Source organism: Fundulus heteroclitus, chromosome 5 (genome assembly GCF_011125445.2).
Source record: "Fundulus heteroclitus isolate FHET01 chromosome 5, MU-UCD_Fhet_4.1, whole genome shotgun sequence".
NCBI classification, from domain to species: Eukaryota; Metazoa; Chordata; class Actinopteri; order Cyprinodontiformes; family Fundulidae; genus Fundulus; species Fundulus heteroclitus.
The window spans coordinates 3,278,243-3,302,900 of NC_046365.1; the positions used below are offsets into that span (position 1 = coordinate 3,278,243).

Here is a 24,658-nt window from a genome sequence, read left to right on the forward strand (position 1 = left end):
ACTTGTAAAAGTATTTAGAACGACTTGAACTTTTGACCTTTTGTCACATTACAAACACAAACTTTCAAGACCTTTTGTTGGGATTTTATGGGCTAGACCAACACAAGGCAGTGCATAATTGTAACGTGGAAGGAATCGTTTTTTTAAATATTTCTATCAAATAAAATTCTGAAAGCTGTGGCATGAATTTGCATTTGGCCCCCCGTGAGAGACAGCTTTGTGGAGCAACTTTTCTTTGTCATCAAAGCTGGAAGTGTGTTGGGGGTTTGTCTGCAGTCTCTGGCGTACCCATAACATGATTCTGCCACTACCATGCTTCACCAATAGGGACGATGTGTTTAGGTTGATGTGCAGGGTTCGCTTTTCAACAAACTGTTTTCCATTCAGGTATGAAAGTACAACTTCAGTCTCATCTGAGCAGAGCACCTCCTTCCACATGTTTGCATCAGATGCATGACGAATAGGAGAATGTGATGACAGGACAACTAACAGAGCTGACAATCTCTGCAGCCCCCCCAGAGTTATCACAGGCCTCCTGGTTGCTCCTCTGAATCCCGCTCTCCTTGCCCAGCCTGTCAGTTTGAGTAGACGGCAGACTCTTGGTAGGTTTGTAGCTGTGCCGTTACTCTTTCTATTAACAGATATCAGAGTGAACAGAGCTCTGTGAGATTTTAAGAACTTCTCAACTTCCTCCCGGACCTGTCTGCTGTGTTCCTTGGACTTCATGATGCTGTTTGTTCACTAATGTTCTCAATGAGGCCAGAAACACAACAGCTGGATTTAGACTGAGATTAAGTTAGAATTAAGAATGTAGAAGAATTGCACATGATTTTATTTAAGGGTCTCAGAGTAAAGGGGGTCGAATGCAAATACATGTCAAATTGTTTTTTTTTTTTTTGTTTTTTTATTTGTGAAAATGTGGAAAATCTATAATTTTCTTTCCACTGCACAATTAAGAGAGCTCTGCAGCGGTGCAGTGGACAGGAAATGGATGGGAGTTGGAATACAGGCAACTGGTGGACAGCCATGTGGAGGGGTCCTGCAGGAATCATCTGCAGTTGAACATGGTCATGACGAGGCAGATGATAGTAGAGAAACTATTCCAACAGGACCATAACCATTTTGGGACGTTGTTAAGACCTACAGTACCTGGATGCAGGTCTGAGTGACCCACAGGAAGGAGCGCAGCAGAGAACCATCATTTCAGCAAAAGAGTTCAGGCAGCCTGTTTGCTGAGGAAGCTCTAATATGTAGTTTGCTTGCTGGAGATCTTCTACCAGTCTGTTGTATGAGCAATCCTCTGTTCTGGTTCTGTAGCACATTACTGCAGACTCCGAAAGGTCATTTAAAAACCAGGCAAGATTGTTTTAAATCATGACAAAACCTCCTATTGAAATCAAAAAAAGGCTCTGAATTCAAAGAACATTAAAATTCTTAATTACAACACGATTCTACCTTGTAAGTCTGGAAGAAAAAAGCCTGCACACTTCTTCCTCTGTTCAGCATAAAAAGCACATTTAACCACATCTAAACCTGCAGACAACTGAACAGGTCTGTTAGTGACCCTAACTTGACATAAATGTTGAAGTCTGCCTTAGTAGATGTTGTGTTTCAGGGTCCCAGTACCTACTCAGAAAAAAACAACAACCAAATGCCTTCTGTAGTCAGAATATATACTCAAAAAATGTGAATATTGTGTAAAAAATGAAATATTCTTTGCCAGTCATTTCGTAAAGTGAAACGGTTATTTTATAGAGATTCATTACACACACAGTAAAATATTTCAAGCTTTTTTTCCTTGTATTTTTGATGATTATGGCTTACAGGTAAAGGAAACCCAAGATTCAGATTGCTTTGATAGCTGCTTTCAGGTCATCTGCCTTGCTGGATCTGGTGTTTTTCATCTTCCTCTTAACAACAATCCACAGATTCCCTACGGGGTCCAGGTCAGGCCGCTGGCCAATCAAGAACAGGAACACCATGGTCACCGGACCAGCTTTTGTACCTTTGGTAGTGTGGGCAGGTGCCACGTCCTGCTGGAAATTAAAATCAGCATCTCCATACAGCTGTCTGCTGAGGGAAGCATGAAGTGCTCTAGAATTTCCTGGTAGAAGGCTACATTGACTGTGGACTTCAGAAAACTCAGTGGACCAGAACCAGCTGATGACCCGGGACCCCAAACCATCACTGATGGAAACTTCACACTGGACTTAAAGCAACATGGATTCTGAGCCCTCTCCTCTTTTCCTCCAGACTCTGGGAGCTTGATTTCTAAATGAAATGTAGAATTTACTTTCATCTGAAAAGAGGACTTTGGACCATTGAGCAACGTTCCAGCCCAGGGAAGACGCCCATAGCCCGTGTTTAGTATGCTGGTGAAGATTCTCAGTCATCCAGGTCACGGTCATTCCAAAAAAGTTAAAAAACAAAACAACTGCACTTTTTTCCGAAGTTTGAAGACGTTTCTCGTCCTATCCAGAAAGCTTTCTCATTTCAAAAGTTTGGTCTGTCTAGTATTTTTCTGTGTGGTGGCTGTTGATGAACCAACTCTAGCCTGAGTCCACTCCTTGTGAAGCTCTGCCAAATTCTTAAATGGATTTCACTTGACAATCCTGTCACAGCTGCAGATCTGTCCAGTCAGCGGTCTGCCCCGTGATTCTCACCTACTGACCCAGACTGAGAGACTGTTTAAAGGATCAGGAAACCTCTGCAGGTGGTTTTAGTTAATTAGCTGATTAGGGTGTGACATCATGAGTTTACAATAATGAACTTTTTCCCAATATTTAAATTTTCTGAGACACTAAACTTTGGGTTTTATTATCTGCAGGCATAGTAATCAGCATTACAATAAACAAAGGCTTAGAATATATAAACGTAATGTGTAATGATTCTATATAATAGGTTTGATTTTATGAGATGACTGGGAAAAAATATTGCACTATTAGGCAATATTATTTTTTTTTTGTAGAAATGCCTGTACAAAACATTGGAAACTGTAATACACATGCGGTCTGTGCTTTTTCTGAGGGTGGGCATGCACTGAGATGTGCCAGAAATGTTATGGAGAAAATATTTATTAGAAGCCTGGAATCCGACCTTGAATTGCTTATGCTACATGTAAATAAATCTGTATCTAGGCCTGTTACAAAGGACTGGTGCGCTGAAAGCAGAGTTGAAAATGCAGCAACACATGCCCATCCCATCCGCTGGTTAAAAAACACAACGCAGATTATATCACCAAACGGTTAATTGGTTTCAGTAATTCAGTTCAAAAAGTGAAGCTCATATATTATACAGATGTGACACACCTAGATCTCAGGTGTATTTCTACTCATTTTGGTGGTTATAACTTAGGCTAAAGCTCAATAAAAAGCTAAATTACATTACTCCGCCAAAGCATTTAAAACATGGACCAAAAGTACATTTTGCCATCAAACAACACAACTTGCAGACAAATGTATGAACCTTTCCAATCACTCATTACACAAGGGGCAACAAAATACAAAATACCGCACTCAGTGTGAATCAGTGCAGCATTGCTGGTTCATTGTAGCCAATGACTGGACACAGCTTACATGCCAGTGTCATTTGTAGTCAAATTTACCTTGTGAAAAATGAATCCAGAATCAGATATGCTGTGATCCAAATTTTATTGATTATTCTTTTTTTCCCAGATTGTGGCTACAAATGAAATATTCCAACAGAAAATACTAGGGCTGTTTGTTCCTTCTAGTCCATTCTGTCCTGATGAATAGGCCACATGGCTTCATCTACGTCACATTCAATATTTTCCCTTTCACCTAGGGAAAAATCTTCTTGCATGCCTGATCCATCCTTGACATGCCTCTGCATCTATATCATGGGCAGCAGCAGTCATTGCATTGACCAAGGGCATCTGCTCATAGGGACAGTGATCATATACATTCCATCTCCATGCACTGTATAATTCCTCTATAGGAATAGATACAGATATGTCTGAATATACTCTATAGCAACATTACCTGTCCTCTTGTAGAAAAACTCTTACAATGGTTCCAACCGTGTTTCTGTTGAGAACAGGTTGGACTCTTTGTCCAGCCTCTCTAAGTGAAAGGCCATGGTTTACCACATGATCAATCACAGTTGCTCATATTTCATATGTAATTTCAGCCCTTCCAGCTACACCGCCACCTCACACACGGATTCCTCTTCCTCAAAATCCATCTGCCTTAGACAATCCATGCTTGCAAAGAACAACACACAGCATGACATATTTTAAGGCCTGCAGACTGACTGCAAATTAAAAAGTTGTGTAAAGAAGTGTCAAACAGGTGCTTCAGTGATTTCATACTGATTAAGTTTCTAAGAGCTGGGAACAAATGGTCTCTGTTTGGCTACGACAGTTGAGGCAATGGAGTTTGGACTGCATGAATGACATCTGCGTTAACTGTTTTGCAAGAGGGTGGAGAAAATGTGTTAAACCAACGAGAATGGGTTAACTCATTTGCAAGAGATGTCTCTTGCTCTGCAGAGATGGTGATGATGAAAACTGAGAGGTTGCCAGTTTCTTCAAACAGGCCAAAGCAATCAATAAAAACTGTAATTAGTTTCAGCGGCGCGACGTAATGTGATTTTTATTGAGAATAAATAAATAATGGGGAAAATATTGAATAATTATGAATAAAAAGCAGAGACATTTACAAAGAGTATATATAAAAGAGGTGGGAAGATATTTTCTGTTTTGCACGATAATGTCAGTAGCCTAAATGGTCATCTAGAGGTTTGCCTTTGATTGCTGCACGGAGAGCATATCACCAGATCAAGTTGAGAAAAAAGGTGCGTTGATCTGCGGCAACACGCTTCAAAGTCCCTTTATTTAATCCAAGGACCAAATTACTTTCCAACACGCCTCTATTCCCTTCCAGACCTGTGAGCTGGGCTGCTGTCCAGTTCGATTTTCCCACCTTTCTTCTCCATTTCATGTCGGTCGTTTTGCCAAAACTAGCAGGCAATCCCAGAAAAATGCTGACAGGTGAGTGTGCATTAATATCAAATAGATACAAGTAGTAAAATGATTACTATGGCAAGTAAACGTAAGAAAATCAAAAATAATTATGATGTAAATAAGGTGTGTTCAAACATTTTAATGCTGTGTGAAAATGTTTACTGAGTTTTGTCATGACATTTGTCGTCTTGTCTAATCGGTTAATTTCTCTCCTTTGATCACTAGTTTTTTTTTGTACTATCAACCAATCACCGGTCTTTAAAGACAGCGTCAAACAATGGTGTCAATCACGCCTAATAAAAAAAACAACAACTTTGTCACAAAGATAAAAAATTCTGTTGTCTCTTTCCTCTGAAAATGTGACGCCATAAAGGCCTTCTGAACACCTGAGGAGAGCAACAGGCAGAAAGTCTCCATGAGACGCAGCACTGATGCAGGACTGCACCCAACCAGCTGAGTGCAGAGACTTCCAGCAGGAATGCACCTGAACATGTTTTTTCCAGAACATTTATCCTTTACCTTTCCTTCAGTGCTACTATCATGCACTTCCTACCAGACATGTATGCCTATGGGGTTCTAAAGAGTGGTTGTGTGAAACCTGTGTACCAGCATTTGATTAGAAATAATCAACCACAGACACAATAACCAGAACTCACAATAGTTCTTCATGGAGCCTGATTATATGAAAAATGACCATAGATAGGTACTGTAGGGGAAAGTATTAAATTGAAAAAGAGAGAATGTGAACCAATAAATAGGTTAGATGTAGGTTACACATGCTCACTGCTCCGTTTTAAAACAGGAAATGTGTTCATTTAAAATAAAAGGTAGATTTAACAGATAAATTAACCAGCAGCCTCCTATATTTCTGCCTCTTTATTCATATTTGCGGTCTCCTTTCCAACCAATTCCTCACTAAATGGATATTTGCTGCCATAAAAAAATCAGACACTCCTTGGGTCTTTTCAGTGTCATTTAATGCAATCTCACAAGTTGGTGAACAGGTACAACTTTGTTGCTCACTGTACTAAATCACACATCCATTGACAGTATAAATAGCCAACCTAACAATAGTACACATTTTCAAATACATAAAATCATCAAGTATGCATGTCTTAAGTTATGGACAAATAAAAAGGCATACACATTATCGCAGACCATGGAAGTCCAGTTTGGAGCTAAAAGAACTTGAACTAGAATTTCAAAAAAGAAGAAGAAAAAAAATAAAAATCTAATTTTGGACATGGCAGTAAAACGGTAAACAGAAGGTTTGATAAATAGAATAAAAGTTCAACTGATAAATATCATGACAGTAGGTTAATTTAAATTAAAACCTAAAGAAAAAGGGAATAAGCATAACTTCCTGCACAAGACAAAGGCAACAGGTTTCTATTTTTTTTTTTTTCTTCCAAGTAGAAAAATGAAACACCTTTTCCAGATGCCAGCGGGAGGAGACTCCTGGCATGACTGCCTCGGCGTCCCTTCAACTGTAAGGCATTTATGAATGATCCAGGTGGTCTGAAGGAAGGCATAACTCTTTCTACTCTTTTGAAACTCAACCCAAGGACAAAGAGAGAATAATGGGGGGAGGGGAGGGATCATTAATTCATCACATGACTTTTTCCTGGAATACTTGATTCAATGTAAATGCAGCGGCCAATCAAAGTCTCGGGGACACACTCAACAACTATAAGTCCAACATTTCACAAAGATACGACTCAGCACTGCCCTTCCTCATTTTGTGGGCAATGAGGTTCACACAACTCGTTATCCCTCAGACACTTAGGATTTCTTTAAGCTTTGAGAGGGAAGGTAAATTACAGCACATGGTTTTTCAAAGTAAAATACTTCAACACAATGACAAAAACAAAAAAACAAAGAGCTAGAAAAAAAGATGCGGCCTGCCAGGCAGCGCGCTAGCGAGGAGGCGATGAGCTTCTCAGTAATGGCCGTAGGGAGATGTTGGGCTGGCGTGGCAGGCCGTTTGGCTCTACTGGATGCAGCAGTTGTTGCGATGGCGCAGGCGCATCTTTGGACGATATTTCTCCAGGTAGAACAGCTGCTTGCTGTTGAACGCTCCTCGACGCTTCCTGGAAGAAACAGCAAAACCACTCAGCTCAGTGTTCTTTGGTTTAAAATGATTAAAAAGATTATAGTTTCTAGAGTTGGGGTCCTCATATCCAGTCACCAGGGCATCTCCCAATGTTTTCTTCTACTGCTGCACCAACTTACTGTCGAATGAACTGGACAGCATCTTCATATTTCATCCCACATTCTATCAGTGCAAGCGCCACCAGAACAGGAGCTCTGCAGGAAAACACCACCATAACCCAGACGTTAGAGGAAATCACCTGCAGCTCAAGTTAAGGTCATGCAAAACAAGTTTTGGAACCGTTTTTTCACTGCCAGGGAGAAAATCAGAACACAGGAGTTACATTTGCTCTCTTTTGAACAGGCCATGTAGTTCTTATGTCACGTTCCTTGTTCCCCTGAACAGCAAAACCTCCACATGTTTTCCCCCAGAGATGGATCCTGAGTAAACTAAGTGACTTTACCCCCACCCACACAAGCTTCAAACATCTAGTCCTACCAAAGAAGATGCAGAATCCTGACTTTAGAATGAAGGATTGCTGATATTTCTACACAACTGTTGAAAGCCAGAAGCATTAAACGCCTGGAGAGCTGGCCGGTCCTGGAACAGGAAGTGTCGGCACAATTCTGTTTAGCGTGGGCTGTGTGGATATTCTTGTTGTAAGCAAACAGGTCTGCACCATCGGCTCCATCCTGACATCTTCTGCACAGATGTAACGATGAAAATACTTCCTGGGCTGTGCCTGCGTAGAACAGCCGAAAACAAAACTGCTGTCTATCAACACCGATCTGTGTGAGACTTTCTGGAAAACGGATACCCAATCTAAATAAATAAAAATGTAGGAAGAATACATTTCATTTTCTTTCTAGAGAGAAAAGACATGCATGTAATTAGCTCCCTAGTTGGCTAGGAATCTTTTCTGAGCAACATTGGATCTCACAAATCAAACCGACTTTATTCCTAAGCGTTTGGGGTTTAACACCATCGACCGTTGTTGGTTTAAGGCGGTGAGGCCTCACCTCCCGAGCCCTGACACACAGTGGACAGCGATGCAGCAGCCAGGCTCCTCTCTGAACTTCAGCTTCAGCAGGTTCAGCCAGTCATCCACGATCTGGTTGGAGGGAGGAGCTCCATCATCAAACGGCCAATCCTGAAGAGAGGTGAGGAGAGCAAAGGGGCAAATTATGTCATGGCGCCCTGGTCCGGGAAACAAGCTGGAGGAATGGACAGATGTTGGGGGAACCTGCTGAGCTCTTCTATATCAGTTTATTCCATTTAACACAGTAGCTGGCATCTATTTCTAATTTACACTAAATAATGGTGATGATGAAAAATAGGCAGATATGATGCACAATTAAATGTTTTCCAAGTTTAGATAACTGGATTCTTTACAGTCGTATTCTTAAGAATGCAGAACGGTTTCAAAGCTTCAGATTGCCCAAACCCCTTTTCAAACTACAAGTACTGAAGCTAACGTTGGACCGATCAGTTGCCCACCAGGACTGAACTTACCAGAACCTGAATGCCCTCTTTTACCACAAGCGTGGCATCGTAGGTGGCCTCACAAACTCTCACCACAGTGGTGACTCCATACTTCTTCAGCTCCTGCAGGAAAATGTTCAAAGCTGGTTAGAAACCCGGCTGGTTACCTTGAGCTCTGCTGCTTTTCCAAGCCTAAAACAAGACGAGTGACATCACCACAGCAGCAGCAGCCTCCAACCAGATGTTTCTGACTAGCTCTCATTTCACTCATTCCTACAGAGTTCAATAAAAGCCAAGAACTCACCTCAATGAACTTGTTCAGGGTGGCGTTGGTGGGATTGTGGGTAATGAGGAACCTCATGTTTTTGTAGGTGATCTCAACAGGGGCGGGCCTGTTCATTCGAGCCATTGTAACAATTTAAAAAAAACTGTATGGATAACAAAACGTAAACGCTTTCCAAAAAAGGAAAAAAAAAAACAAGCGTTAACAGTTAGAGGGAATGTAAAACACAAAGGTCCACTGAGCTTAAGGAAGCTCAAAACAAAGATCCCCCTGTCTTCTTAAAAGTTGGCAAGGCTAAAAAGCAAAAATGGCGGACAAGTTTAAGGAGATGCCAGTTGACAGAGTGGCAGGCAATTAGAAAAGTAACTTAAATCCTCTCCTTTGGGATGAAATCAAAAGAAAAGTAAAAAAAGAAAAGGCTGGTTCCACCTTGAGTCTGGCCAGGTGGAAGCCAACGAGGGCAGTGTGCAGCGGGTGGAATTACCCCATCCAGGCTGAATTATCGCTGGTTCTGGGAGGTCTCCCGGTCCTGTAAAAATTCCAGGGCCCCTCCGGTGGCTCAAGTAAGTTATATGGATGGCAAGGTTTGCTGTTCACTCGTCTGCATAGGCAGCGTGCTGAGCCTGGCAGTAGTCTCCACTGCCCTTCAGAAACTCCATAAATGTGCGACCCAGAACACCACAGAACTGCTGCGAAAAGAGAGAGAGAGAGAAAAGAAGCAAAGCTTTAATAATCTACTTAGCAGAAAGGTGTGTGCATGAATCATAACGCAATCAAATTTCTATGAGAATGTTGGCTTTGAAAGAAAAGGGACTGCTGCAGTTATCTGGAAGGGAAGCTTGTTAATACGGGCCGTGTTCTGATCGCCTGAACCTGATAACGTTCTTAGAGAACGAATGCCTACTCCAAGTTCTCAGAGTTTACGGTGACAGGTCAGAATTTATCTGAGGCAACAGAGTTTATAAAAGAACAAATATCTCCCCAATAGAAAGGTTTTCCTCCAAACCAACCAGCAGAAATACGCCACTGAGCTTTTTTTTTTCTTTTTAAATATGCCAGACACATAGAGGGCAGTGTACTGCAAAACTAAGACTTATGTCAGCCAATCAGAATCCATCAAAACTATCATGACTTCCTGTTAGGAAAGAATCATGGCACCAGGAGGTTTGATCTTGTGGACAGATAAAGAAGTTGAGCTTCTTTTAAACGCCATATTAGAATCTAAAGTTAATAAGACAACTTTGACTGTATGGCCCTGTGTATAAACAATGGTCGCACACATGTGACAGCGCAGCAATATTCACTGCAGACCGTGATTAACGGACATCAATATCCGCCTTTTCATGTACGCTCACAGGCTCAAAACCGGAGCGTTTATAAATCTCCACTTTGGCCGGAGTTTTTAGGATCATTCGTTTTAAGGGATGTATAACGCTGTTTATGTGTGGCTGAAAGGCATAACCACAGAAAAATGTCTCGCTTTTCCCTGATATCCTGTTACATGTGGACTAAGCCTGAGGCCATACCCAAAACTTTGCAATATTTTGTTTACTTTCAAGGTGACAACAAAAATCTAATTTCTAACCATTTGTTTTAGATAAAGTAACACAAAGTAGGATTTAACCACAGAAAACAGTTCCATTTCTGGATTGAAACTATTTCAGTGGCACTATGAAAAAATTTTAATCTTGTGAGATCATGCTCCCATTTCTCACCAAATAATTCAACATGTACTGAGCAGTCCACACAGGACTCCTGTAAACGTTACATTTAGATGTTCTTGGAACAACAGGAACAACCGGACTATCAGAAATGTGACTCTAGTCGCTCTGGATCCGTTCTGTCCTCCATAGAAGACGGTACCGTTTCTTCCCAGCCCGCCGGTCCCGTACACAACGGCCCTCCTAACCACGTACTTAACCAATGAGTCTCTGTTTAATTCTCCGGGTAACAATTTTAATGAAGCGTAGAAATCCTCAAATCTCTCAGAATTTAATAACATTCATTTCCTAATGTGTCATGCCTCCTTTCCATTAACTGCTATTCTGATCACCATTTGGGCCTGACCCAGATTGTGACCCAGACCAAACTACAATAACTGAGTGACCTGCAGCTGATACAAAGTATGCTTGTGTCACTATAATACACGTCTAACAGTAGACTGAGTGAATTACAGATTACTACATTACATCATTGCGTGTCTAAGCAGGTATAAAGCCCTGCCAAGGCAGGCTGAATCGATGCATCATCGGTTTAATGTACCGCAAAACACTGTGCAGTTATTAATAGTACGGTAAAAACGCAATGTTCAACTTCAAATAGAATACAGCAGTAACTATGCAATATGCATGATTGCACAAAGACTGCCCGAGAAATGGACATTAGCAGCTGAGAGACGGTGTAAATGGTTGTTGATCAGATCGAGAACCCAGAACCCGTGTAATCAGTAGCATGTTTTATTTTTAGATTTTGTTTTTGTCTGAGGTATTTATTCTCAGTATTTAATTTAGATGAAAGCTCTAATTATAATGGTGGATAGATGTAATTGTTTATGCGGAGGTAATAATTACTTCATAGTGACATTTTAGCCTTCTGAACCTCAATCAAAACATAATACAGACACCTAGCCTGAAAGGAGGAGGGTTGTCAATAAAAAAAAAAAAAAACTAAACTATACACAGATACTAATTTGTTCCAATGTCATAATAAACTGACCAATTCACATTTTCCCAAAGACTGCAGGTCTGCAATAACAGCCAGCCTCCCTGCAGCCGCTCATCAACACGGATCTGCTGCTGGACGTTTAAACTCTGCTAACCCGTGGAGTACGGCCAGAAAAACGCTGATGTTTGAGAGCAACATAAAAAGATGAAGATGTAAACCGCCTGGACAACACGCGCTAACCCAGTTTGAAAATCAGCTTCAGGAACAGCCCAAGGACGAGATTCTGTCGATGTGAACTCCCCATGGAGATGTACTCCCACCCCGCTCTGCTGCAGTACGAATCAACGCAGGAAAATGTTGATTAGCAGACGCCTCAGTCGGCTAAGAAACAGTGAAGCAACGAAACAAACCAGGGCCCTCATCTCCATCACTCTCCCATTTAATATTGGTTCGTATCTCAATTTAGTTGAGGTCAGCACAAGCCAGTCGGGTGGGACTTCTGTACCTCACAGAACGTATGGTGAAGATTTATTGAGTGAGACACAGCGCCACCTCCAGCACAGGGGGTGTGCTGCAGGAATCAGGATGTGATTCGTTCCCAGTTGTGCCACAGCACAACATACGAGGCGTGTGCTGCAGGAATCAGGAAGAGATTTGTTCTCAGAGTGGTGTGTGTGCATGTTTATCTATGTGACTTCACACAACACCAGCCATTAGTTTGTGGTAACACGCCATCATTCGTCTCATACGTAGGCGTGGATAATAATTCAATATCAATATTTATTGCAATATAACTATTAAAGGCGATATGACTTCTGGTATTTTTATATAATTAGTCTGTAATTACAGCATTTATCACTGACTGACATTCTGGGTTTTATGCGTTTTATTTTGTTAAAGCAAATATGTCTACAATGTTATATTGGGAGGAGTTCCATAAACAGCAGAAATAATTGTAATAAGTTTGTACGGGCATCTGTTGTGGCCATTTTTGTTTTTATTTTGTTTATATTGATATCGTGACAACCAAAATGAGGAAATATATTGTGATATAACTTTTGGCCATATTGTCCAGCCCTAGCAGTACGCGCCTCACTCAGGTACTGTGTCACAGCGTGAACCAATCACATCCTCACTTGAGCAGTACGTGTGTTGTGACGCCATTCTGAATGAACTGAACCGTTATTCGGTAATTAGAACTTGTGAACGAATCATTTTAATGTAATCATTCAGTACACTCAAATTAACTGCCGCCTCCATCCCCAGTGATTAACAATAGCACAGGTTATGGTAAAGAGACTGAAGCTCACAAGTGGAGGATAAAAGAACCCGTAGCAACCACTAGAGGTGGGTACCTTTTACATTTGAACCGATACCCGGGAATCAATACCAGTACCTTTGTGTGTTTATGTAGTATTAAATGTTAATTTATTAATAAAAAAAAAAAAAAAAAAAAAAAAAAAAAAAAAAAAAAATCACAAAACTTTTAGGTTTAGCATATTTATCAGCAAAGCCATGTACAATGCAGACGACTCTCCCTGTAGCTCTACGGTTCTCCAGGAGTGAATGCTGCTTGTCGGGACTTTGATGCAATCAACTGGTTTCCTTATATAGGACATTTTTACCAATCTGTATAATCTGACCCAATCTGTATAATATGATTGAACTTGACTTTATAAAGTGCCTTGAGATGACATGTTTCATGATTTGGCGCTATATAAATAAAATTGAATTGAATTAAATCAGGGTGGGATACATCTGCAATGAGGGAACGAGAGGCTCTCCTCTCTACAACCTTTGCTCTGACTACAGAGCTTTTTTTGTGTGCTATCTGGCAATTTGAATGGATCCCATAAGTTTAAGACATTTTAATACGTCTTAAGAGAGAAATACGCAAAATAGTGAACTTATTTATTTCATCAATAGATGAAGGACGATGCTGTTTTGCTGTGTATTTATCCTTTGCAAATATGTGCATACCAGGTGATGGGGGTTGGGGTTGGAGTTGCAGTGCAGGTAGAGAGGCGTGGCCTGATACACCTCTTGTTTTGGTCTACAGCCAGCGCTCAACCTACTTAGTGGTTTATTATCGCTTATTGCGACTTTAAGAATCCCCGATTTCTATTAAACAGACTAGTGATAGTTTCAACAAATGTGTAGAAAATACACTGATACAACAATTGCCTACTTGCAGCTTTAAAGAAATTTTCTGATCCAAGACAAAGACTGAGAATGACATTTATCAAACATGAACGTATTCGACAATAAGAAGGCAAATCTGTTTAGAACTGCCGTTCGCAATGAATTCATCTCTAGAAAAGGCGCTAGCCGATAAAAATATGGAAGATTTGGTACACAACAGGTGGTAGGTGGGTCAGCTTTTGTAGAGTCATCCACTGTGGCATGAGTCACAGCAGAACAGGTGATGGAAAATGTGAAGGAAATCCACCTTCTGCGCTGCTGTGTGGGATCTTATGTAATGGCCACCAGTGTTATACAAAGGATGTGTCATTTCTGACATCTATGCCAGATTTTTTTTCTTTGCAGGCAGATTTCTCCGTGAGGCCTCCGTTAGATTTGACGTATCTTCTTCTAATTTATCACCAGGCCGACTAAAGGGATTTTTTTACGGCTCTCTTTTACCAAGAACCACCCCTCCCGTTTATGGCAAATGTAAAACCTAAGCTCTTCAATTATACTGCGATAATCCGCAGTTTTTGGGCAGAACGGTAGCATTTGGTAGACATTTTGTTGCACGAAGAAGCTATAAAACAAAAGGCGATATTAAAGGACACTGAGGGGAGGAAAAAAAAAAACATACATCATCCCCCATTACCCTGCTTATTCCGCTATTTAGTTATAAACTCTAAACTTGTCGTTTCAGCTCAGATGAGGCGCCGTCACATAAAAAGAGGCCTGAAGACATAGACTACGTGTTATTTTCACGGTAAAAACGACGCCCTGAGCCGACAACACCAAGATAGGTTATGTAAAAACCCAAAAAGGGAAGTGTCGTTTGCGTTTATCGTCGACTTCACCCAAAGATGTGCCAACTTTCACCAAGAGAAACTTCCGAGAAGACCGGTCAGGACCAGTTCAGCTGCGCATCCGACCGCCGCTTCCCGAGCATGGCGACGACTAGCACAAAAAAAACAGCTCACTGCCAGGAAAAACACGGACACGACCATCCTTACGTGGACATTTTAAAGCAAAACGGGCAGGGGAGCTTTTGAAGTTTGAGTTAAGATCATTTTTTATCAAATTTGTGCGGCGTAGGCCGCGGGTTTTGTCGAGGAAACGTGAAGGCCAGCTGGTGAGGGCTTCCGACCTGATTTAGAACAAAACCCGAGGAGATGCGCCTGAAAACAAAACAAAATGGCAGCCAGAAAATACGCTACTTACTGGGATATGCTTACTCATTGAAGATTGTAGCTTAATCATACAGCCGGTCCCAAGAAAAACGGTCAGAATATGAAACGGTTCTCCACCATACAGTCCGGTGCTGTTTCTCCGAGCTGAGCCGAAGTCTGCTGATCTGCCGGGGACGACACTGACACGAACCGGAGATGAGGCAACGCCGAGGGACGCTTCCGGTCTTGGCTTTCACAATAAAACAGCAACGTTTCAAACAACTGTTTTCAAAATTTACGGGAAACTGGGACTTGTGTTGTCTTACAAATACTTGGTAAACTAATTATCAGAACGAAGAGACAATGTCAAAAAACGTTAGATTTACTGCTACATGTTGGTTTGCTCCCCCCTCAGTGGATAGGGAGCCATTCACTGCCCAGTATGAGCAGCTGATTATGTGCTGAAGGATTAAAATGTGAGGTACCACACTGGTAATGTTGACCCTATGACTGTAACACATTACTATGAATTGGACCGGACAGGGTGCATAGCTTCATCTGAATTGGGCCTTTATGTGAAATGCCTCGAAATAAAATATATTGTAATTTGCTGCTCAATAGAATAAACAGAACCTAATAGATTTGTTGTACTGTGCAGGCTAATGATTTTGTGTTGTGTCCACTTTGCTGTGCATTCGGTAATCCTCATCCTTTTCATCTAATCCTATAGCACATATTAACATTAGCATCCACGTTTTTTGTGGTTCAATAAAATAGATGCACTTAAACAGATGTGGAAAAACATAAGTGATACTGGCTTTACAATTAAATCTACGATCTATCTTTCAGCTTTCATTATTATTCACCATACTCAAGGAAACCTTAAAGCAAATTTCACACTCTAAAGCCAAATCAAGAAGCTTCAAGTAAACAAATCTTTTCTTGGAATAGAGACTGTAGGGAGTGAACCCACACCAGCAAGACAGTCTTGCGCAAGGCCTCTTCAAACATACCGGTGCAACTGGTTATTTATAGTTTTTCTTGGAAAGCTTCAGTGCAAAGCTTCCATCATTGTCCTTGATAACTAAGAACACACATTACTAAGAAATGGCAGCAGACCTACTCCATCAAACGTCTATAAAAGGAACTTGTATGCATTTACCCAGGATACACCTGCTTTTATTTTGAACAATCTGTTTCCGGTTTTCATGTTTCTTTGTTTCACTGCCACTGCCTTGATGCATCCCTGGAAACCCCACCCTGAAAATGTGCGGAGATATGCCCAGACTCATCCCGAGGAGGAGCGGGTCAGGTGGTTACAGAGGCCCGGGAGAGTCTCCTGAGATCCCATGTGGGTGGACCCATCCACCGGATCCCAAGTCAGACCACGAGCCGGGCATTTTACTATTAAACTTTATGGGACGAGTTTGACTCATCTAATTTCCGAAATTGGGATTTTTTTTTTAACAGGAAACTAAAACCCCTGCCATAAAATAAGGGTTAGTCAGTTGTGTTTCTTTACAGCAAAAAAGAAAAAAAAAGCCTCAGATGATGTATAAATAAACAATAGAACTGTCATAGACTGAGATTTTCACATGACCAAAATACAAACAGGACCCACATGATGAAAAAAATATTTAATTGTTTTTAGAAAAGAGGACAAAAATAAACTTAAGCAAAAATCAGGGGCAACCACAGGGACACAGGAAATCAAACTGTGAGTGACATAGAGAACAAGTCAATGGAAGAAAGCTATAAGCAGTTAGAAAACTGTGAGCAGCTTAGAGGGGAAGGAGAGGAGAGAAAAAACCTGACATCACAGGTGGGAGAAATCAGGTGAGAAATGAAGAACAGCTGAGATCAATGAAGGCAGAGAACAGAGGGGAGGAGAATACTGAGCAGGGGAAACACAGGAAGCAAAAACAGAAATAGCACTAAAGAAAGAACCAAGAACCTAATCCACAAACGTATGAACTAAAATAACAGCCCTAGAGAATATAAACAGAACCACGTTGTCTGCAAACAGCAAAGATGAGACCCTGATGTTCCCAAATCAGACATCCTCTCCACAACTACGTCTTAAGATGCCATTGCTTAGACATGAACAAGGCTCATGATTTGAATCTATTGTTTAATTTTATGGTGAATGGAAGCATGTTGATAAAAGTAGGTCTGTGTTGTACGTCTTCTTTCTTCACACGCTATTTAATCAGTGAATAAATGTTAGCCATGTTCGTCACACAGCCTTATTAGTGTAAAACCTGATATTTTGTCTCCTGATTGAGGCTGTCTAACTCTGATTACTGTTTAGTTTTCACAGTAGGCTATGTTACATCCTCTAGGATAAATAGGTTTAGAAACCCTCATCTACCTTTCTGGAAGCTCCTGCAGAGTTGCTTAGCGCTGCAATTTTTGTCTGCAGTGTGACACTCAATTGTCCTCTCCGACAGCCAATGGGATGAAAGCAGCAATGTTTCAGTCCCTACCAGTGGCTGGCGGGGGCCAGTTCACAGCGGGTCTCCACTGGCTGTTGGGTTTAGAGAGAATGTTCTAATCCATCACCTTTGTACCAATTGTCTATAAAAATTAATGTGCAAGTGAAGCCCTGCCTTCAAATCGGAGGCAAATCAAATTCTGAATTCCTATTCATGGGCAAAAGACAGACATGAATGACTCAGAAGATTTCAAGGTAACAATTAAGCATTTGTTTTATTTGGTTTTAATTCAGTAAATGGATGCAACCAATATAAATTGTACTTTAATCTCCAGAATACATGACAGTTTGTGTGATGGTACAGAATGGATTTCAAAGGTTTATATTCAATTGAAAACCTTATTGCGCACTTGCCGACCGCTCATAATTGTTTGAGACTGTTGTATGTTTTGCAGGAGGGCCACTGTAAAAGCAAGGACCAAACAGATGGAACAGGAATGAGTCTGTGCAAAGAAGAGAAAGGAGTTCAAGTAACTAGGAAATATGTACCTCCTTTGGGCCAGAGCTGCAGAGGAGGTCCATCTGCAGACCAATCCCTGACCAGCATTGAAACACCCTTAGATCCTCTTTCAGTTATTGCTGCTGGTCCTCTTCGTAAAGCTGAAGATCTGAGAGTGAAGGAACCTACCCACGATGAGGACTTGATGAAGGAGGAGTCTTCCCAGACCAAGGTGTCGTTTGGTGGACTAGGTATTCACCAGCAGACCATGGAGGAGCTGAAGAGCATCCTGAGGGACAGTCATCTGCTCAGCATCCGAGGAAGAGAGGAGGGGAAGCCAGGAAGCCCGTTTACGTACCTCCATGGGAGCAGCAGCAGTAGTGGTGGAGGACACGAGAGACGTGAGGATGATGACAACCCTCAGAGGACGTTCAGCACCTTCAAACCTCAGTCTGATGCTTCTAGAAGAGGGGGAAGCTCCAGAGAAAGTACACCTATTCAGCCGCCTTCCACTGTGGATTCATCCAGCTCATTCAGGTCTGCTGCCAAAGCAAATAGGCAGCCTGGAGTCCGGATCGACGCACATTCAAGCGGCAGCTCCTGGGGAGAGACTGGAGAGTCCCAATCAGGTCAGTGACGCTTTGCTTAAATGATGGCATGGTAGAAATATTTGTAAAAAGTTCAAGTGAAAAAAATTAATGTAGCATTTTTAAGGTTTTACAGCTATAGACAATGACAAAACATAACGGCTAATATGCTTGACATATAATATCTTATTTCTAAGGGTCTGATTAATGACAGGTTGTCCTTCGTGTGTATCTGAACTATCTTCATCTTGGTAGATCTCACACTTCTGTGGTATTTTTTCAGTATTTTGAATTGTTTATATACGAGACCTTCTGAGTAATGGTTGGTTGGTTTTAGTTTAATTATTGTCATATTCAAGCAATCAAATTTTTTAAAACAAAATCCCTGATGGCAGAATTACTGCCCCCCCCCCCCCCCCAAAACAATCTCTTTAATATATATGAAAATAAAGCATGTTGTTTTTAACATTGGTAATCTTTTTTTTTTTTTTTTTAAACCTTTTAATTTATTATATGTGACTTCTTTGAGGGTATAAGTATGATGCTAATTTTTGTTTTAGCCCCTCTACAAAGTTGGGTGAGGACTTATAATTATCTTGCCACCACACACAGCGACAAGATAGTCAGGGAGAAAAAAATATCCTTGGGTCCTCTTGGTGTCATCAAGTCTCCATGACAACCATCAGAAGATGTCTGCATGATGGCAGGTTGTTAGGGAATGATGCCTGGAAGCCTTTTTTGTCCTACCCACACAAAGATTTGGAATCTGTTAAACTGTACTGGGACTTTAACCGGAACAGTAGGACCATGAGTGTTTGATCGAGCTGAACAGTCCAGGTGGATTCAGTGGGAAACAAGAGATGATCACGTGGAAGCGCCTCATACCTTGTGATGAGTATGGTGAGCGTTCTGTGATGCTGTGAGCCTGTTTTCCTACCAAATACCCTAGAAACATTGGTAGAGAACATGGAATCATGAACTCTTTAAAATGGTACATTTAATTCAACTGGTGGATTCTACCACCAACCTAAAATATGTCATCTTTAGGTCTTTCAAAGGTATAATGATCAAAAACTTGTAGTCAACCAACACAGAAATAGTTAACCAGATACACACTAACCTTTAATCCACCTTCTTTCATGGGCATCTCAGTCCTCGGACCGAGGGTAGTTGGCACAGTAACAGAATGCTGATTTATTTCAGACTTGGACTGGATCTTCATGGAAGTTGTTCAGAGGACAACTTCCAGTTTCAGAAATAGCACAGAATATTTATGTCAAATGAGATTCGTGGAGTTAAAACGTCTCTTCACTGATGTGATGTTCCAAATTGTCTTCCACAGATAGCGAAAACAAAGCCGTTGAGTTCTCCAGCAGCCTGAGGTTCTTCTCAGCCATGGAACAAATCAAGCAGCAGATCGCCAGAGAAAACATCAATTTTGTCCGCTTTGAGGCCACCGATCTCCATGGAGTGTCGCGGTCCAAGACGGTGCCTGTCCGCTTTTTCCACGTAATGAACTCCCTTTATTTGTTTATTTGATATACGAGTAACGACAGAGCCAAAGCCTGATTTAACTGTCCAATGTAGGTGTATTAGTTTCTGAGAATCATTTTCTGTGCAAAGACGTTATTTTGTTTCCCTGTCTTTAACTAACCTTAGCAAACACGAAGCTTTCAGAATCCTTCAACATTTTCATATATTTTGTTTGTATTTAATGGAAAATGCTGTCATCACAGGAGAAAGCAATATATGGGGTGCCCATGCCAAGGAGCTATTTGGAGCTGACCCTGAGCCCAAAGAGCAACGAAGTGGACCATGCCAGCACTGCTAGCTTCAGCAGCGATGTTCTTCTCATCCCTGACCTTTCCACATTCAGAGTCCTACCATGGGCTGAGCAGACAGCTCGGGTCATATGCGACCCGTGCACAGTAACAGGAAGCGCCCTTCGCACCTCACCGCGCCTTATCGCCAAGCAGCTCCTCGGGCAGCTCCAAAGCCTGGGATTCTCCCTGCATTCGTCCTTTACCTACGAGTGCTGCGTGCTGGGAGCCCCAGACAGAATTGGACCAAAGACGCTCCTCTTCCCAGCCACCACGCTTCTCAGCAACCACGACCTCCCATTCCTCCAGCAGCTGGTGGACAGCATGTACTGCATGGGTGCAGACATAGACAGCATCGCCTCTGCAAGTGGGCCGGGCCAGATGGAGATCAATTTGAGGCCAGAGTATGGGATTGCAGCTGCTGACAGTGCCTTCACTTTCCGCACTGGCATTAAAGAGATGGCTCGCAAACACAGCTACATCGCCAGCTTTTTCACCGATGACGGTCTGTATAACGCGGGTGTGCTCTCCCACAGCCTGTGGGACGCGAATGGCCGACGCAGCCTCTTTCAGAGTGGCGAAAAGACAGCAGATCTGTCTGAGATCGGTAGGAAATGGCTGGCTGGGCTCCTCACCCACTCTGCAGCGCTAAGCTGCCTAATGTCACCCGGACTGGGCTGCCGGAGCCATATTGCCAAGACGATTAAAGACCCCAAACAGGTGCTGTATGCCACCTGTGGCTGCAACGACAACAGCAGTTCTTTTAACATCAAATGTCATGGCGGGAGGGAGGCCCACATCGACAACAAGCTGGGCTCGGCCATGGCAAACCCTTACATCGTACTGGCTGCAACAGTGGCTGCAGGACTGGACGGCATCAGAAGAAACCTGAACATTGAGAACATTCTGAACAAAGCCCCCGGCCAACAGAGAGAATTTGCCATTCCTGTGAAGCTGGATAATGCTCTGGAGGCCTTGGCTGAGGATCACGTCATCTGCAGCGCCCTAGGAGAACCGTTTGTTCAGTACTTCATCGCCATGAAGAAGTTTGAGATCGAGACCCAAGAACTGGATGATGAAAGAAACAAGTGCCTTGAGTATTTCATTTGAAAAGCTTTGCTGTTTGTGTTCATACTTACAGGTGAAATAGTTTATCTTATCACATAAAGTGAAGCAAGACAAAGAACTTTTCAGATGTTTTATTTAAAATGTTGATTTTCAGACTCTTCAGAGTGAAAATATACAAGAACATTCTAAAACCCTGAGTTTCATGATTCATTATTGTTTAATCTACAAACATTTTTCCATCAAAAATGAAATAAAAGTTTGATTCACATTTATACACCTGCATAATGACAAAACCAGCTTTCATTCTAATGCTTAACCATAAAGCTTTTTCTTGATTTTGTCTGTTTTCAGGTGTAATGAGGATGTTGACCTCCTGGGGTCACTATCTTAGCTGCATTTTAGGATTTTGTTCCCTTAGAAAAAGCAAGAGACACTGGATTCAGTGAGTGGCAATTCTGGATTGGATTATGTAATTTTGCAAAAACAAAATCATATTCAATATTCATCTTCTGCTCCTGACTCTCGTACAGTCCCTGTAACATTAAAAGGAGTATACGGAATTGGAAAGTGCCAATTACAAGAGGGTTTTGGTTAAAGTTTTTTTTATGTTGCTTAAAAAAGTAAACTCTATTATAAAAAAGAAGAAAAAAAAACCAATATTCAAAATTTGAATTAACTGGCTGCTCTGATGCAGGGGTCTTTTCAGTAAAATAAGGACATGGATGAGAAGCTTTGTGAATACAATTAAATAGTTTAGTTCCTGAATGGAGTTGCTGTAGTTCATCAACGTGAAGGTAGAAAATATGTACAGGCTGAGTCGTGCCATTAAGCTAAAACTCACAGGATCTTTGTTTTCTTTAATTGCTGCTTTCATAATTCAGGGCTTAAACCTGCGAGCCCCATTCAAGGGAGCTTGAGCTCTCTTGCAACAATAACGTGCTTGTAGCTGACTAACTGAGACCGACACACACTTCATCTGAGACTCTTCTACAAAAGAATCTACCAAATAATATAATAGCATCCAACATTTTCAATTTCAAGAATAAATTCCAAATTTCAAAAATTGTACCAAAAGAGCATAAAATAGTATGGGCAATGCCTGGATTATTGTTCAATCTAAACATGTATAACATCTAAGTTGCCTGTGGTGTGGATACATAACTTGCTACAGATGTAACCAAGATGGTGTAGTTACAATGTATTGTGTTAACTTCCTTCTTTACAACTTAAGTAAGAAGTTTTATATGTAAACACCTGTTTTTCTTTTAGGCAGGATTGGCAGTTTAGGCATTGTACAAGTTGAGAATTGTCTTATAAAGTATGAGAACGCATTTATTGGAAAATAGACACTCGCATTTAAGAGGCTTGATTGGTTAATTACAGAAAATATTTTATAGTCATATGAAAAAAGACCATTCTTTTCAAAATAATAAATATGCATCTGAAGCAACATATAACATGCAGGAAAGACTTCTAAAAATTGCAAGACAAGTATCTATTTAACGCGACTGTATAAGACAGAGTATTGCACGGCTGCTAAAGTTCGTGAGACTTTTGTTCCAATACAAACTGACTGTATCCTTAGCTCATGGCTAGGTGAGGCTATAACACAGAATTTCTTTGCTTTGTAAGTTTTAATGTATGAATGACCTTGTTTTCAAGGGCAGAAATTCCATTTCATTGTTTGGGGGACAATAAACAGAGAGATGCCTCAAGAGCAGTTTTTTGGGGAAATAAAAAAAACAAACAAACACATGCACCACTAGTGGGTAGGTATTGCCGTCGTAATCAGAACTGGCAATTATCAATCAAGTAAATCAACCAAAAGTCAAAAATTGTTGCAACATTTTGAGTGCCTTTACTGTTTTTTGTATACGCCTACTCTGCTCTTTCATTTCTTTCCACTCGGTCTCAGTCTATGCTCATCAAAACAGATTTCACCATTTCATCATCTCTTAAAGGGGCCTGGTCACTTATTTTGACAATAAAGAGAGAGTAATAATAAAACATTTCAAATAAAACAATATATGCCAAGCGTTGGTCCTGATAGTGTTTACTTAGTCTTTGTTCAGCCTGAAAAGAATTTTGCACCAGACATGATCATTTTACATAAACATTGTTGTGCCATCTGCTGGCTGTACTGCGGAACTATCTGAAAGCAAGATGAGGCAGCTACTGCTGGAGCCAGTAGACTGTCCTGCAACGCCTCTCAGCTCAGCTCAGCGTAGTCAAAGACCATCATGATCTACAGTGTTAGGGTTACCTAATCTTCTTCTTTTCAGACCTCTGGGCATTGCTGAATCGCTCGGCTCTGTCACAGACATATATACGTAGACGTCTTATGGAGTGATGAATTGCATGTACACCGTCACCATATTGGAAGTGGCATAGAGGAGCCATTCAGAGAAGATGCCTCCTTCATGTGCTGCGTGCATTTGTACCAACCAATTCACAGTACAAACCAGATCTACTGACATTACTGTTCACAGGGAAGAGTGAACGTATGCATATGATTGTATTTATTCATTATAATGTTGTATATATGTCTGTGGGCTCCCTTGCTTCTTCTTGTTTACTCATTGTGCTCATGTGCAATATTGTACTTCATCTAGTGTTTTTATGGAAAACATTCACAAAAGGCTTCATTTATGAACAAACAGAGCAAAAACAAAGTGTAAAGCACAGAAATAAAATATATTAAGCCAACAGGACACAATAATTTAATTAGAAAACCTTTGCATGCAACCATAGTGAGCTACTGATGTAGAAATTTATAAAGTTATAGTACTTGACTAGGCTCCTTTAAAACAAAGATGATGCAACATATAGAAAAATATTCTTTCTTACCACAACTGTATGGTAAATATTGATATATACGGTATATATTTTTGGGATGCTTTGAAGCATATTATTTACTCCTTTTGTACCCCTATTTTACCTGTTTACCCTGCTTTCCAAAATTCATGCTTAAGTTTCAGATTTGTAAAACATTAACATCTTGGTTTTACCGCTGAGACACATCATCCTGACAGACAGATTTTAAAACATTCCTAAAAAAAGATGAAAGTGCAGGTCTGTAAACATCAGGTTTGTGTGCAGGATCGAAAAAGTAACAACATAGTAATTTGCCCCTTCGCTAGTTCACATCCCCATTTTCTACCTAGGTGTAGCCATTTCATCTGTTCCTGCTTCCATTTCTTATGTAAACGTTTGGCGTAACGTAGGATTGTGAACCCATCTGCTTAAGCCAACACTTATCCATTTATTTTTTAGAGTCTCTAAAAGTAGAATGGGTGGCAGATCCTTTAGCTATCAGGCTCCTCTCCTGTGGAACCAACTCCCAGTTTTGGTCCGTGAGGCAGACACCCTGTCTACTTTTAAGACTAATCTTAAAA

General features: G+C 41.1%; 2 protein-coding genes across 5 annotated transcripts; one reads left to right on the top strand and one right to left on the bottom strand.

The window, feature by feature from the left end:
* Positions 1 to 5,943: 5,943 nt before the first annotated feature.
* ptp4a1 (protein tyrosine phosphatase 4A1) lies at positions 5,944 to 15,070 on the bottom strand. Of its 2 annotated transcripts, none has more exons than XM_012869843.3 (6): positions 14,908 to 15,070; positions 8,863 to 9,527; positions 8,589 to 8,681; positions 8,096 to 8,226; positions 7,217 to 7,291; positions 5,944 to 7,074 (listed from the first exon to the last, which is right to left on the bottom strand). In XM_012869843.3, the coding sequence occupies exons 2-6, from the start codon at positions 8,965 to 8,967 to the stop codon at positions 6,975 to 6,977; spliced, it is 504 nt and encodes a 167-aa protein (XP_012725297.1). In that variant the 5' UTR covers positions 8,968 to 9,527; positions 14,908 to 15,070; the 3' UTR covers positions 5,944 to 6,974. The 2 variants fall into 2 exon arrangements, with proteins under 2 accessions (XP_012725297.1, XP_012725296.1); XM_012869842.3 differs by having other exon boundaries at positions 8,863 to 9,530.
* Positions 15,071 to 16,846: 1,776 nt separating this feature from the next.
* Positions 16,847 to 22,978, top strand: lgsn (lengsin, lens protein with glutamine synthetase domain). Of its 3 annotated transcripts, none has more exons than XM_036136735.1 (4): positions 16,847 to 17,021; positions 17,745 to 18,417; positions 19,718 to 19,884; positions 20,112 to 22,978. In XM_036136735.1, the coding sequence occupies exons 1-4, from the start codon at positions 16,956 to 16,958 to the stop codon at positions 21,303 to 21,305; spliced, it is 2,100 nt and encodes a 699-aa protein (XP_035992628.1). In that variant the 5' UTR covers positions 16,847 to 16,955; the 3' UTR covers positions 21,306 to 22,978. The 3 variants fall into 3 exon arrangements, with proteins under 3 accessions (XP_035992628.1, XP_012725294.2, XP_035992627.1); XM_012869840.3 differs by lacking the exon at positions 16,847 to 17,021 and adding an exon at positions 17,350 to 17,544; XM_036136734.1 differs by lacking the exon at positions 16,847 to 17,021 and having other exon boundaries at positions 17,609 to 18,417.
* Positions 22,979 to 24,658: the final 1,680 nt, after the last annotated feature.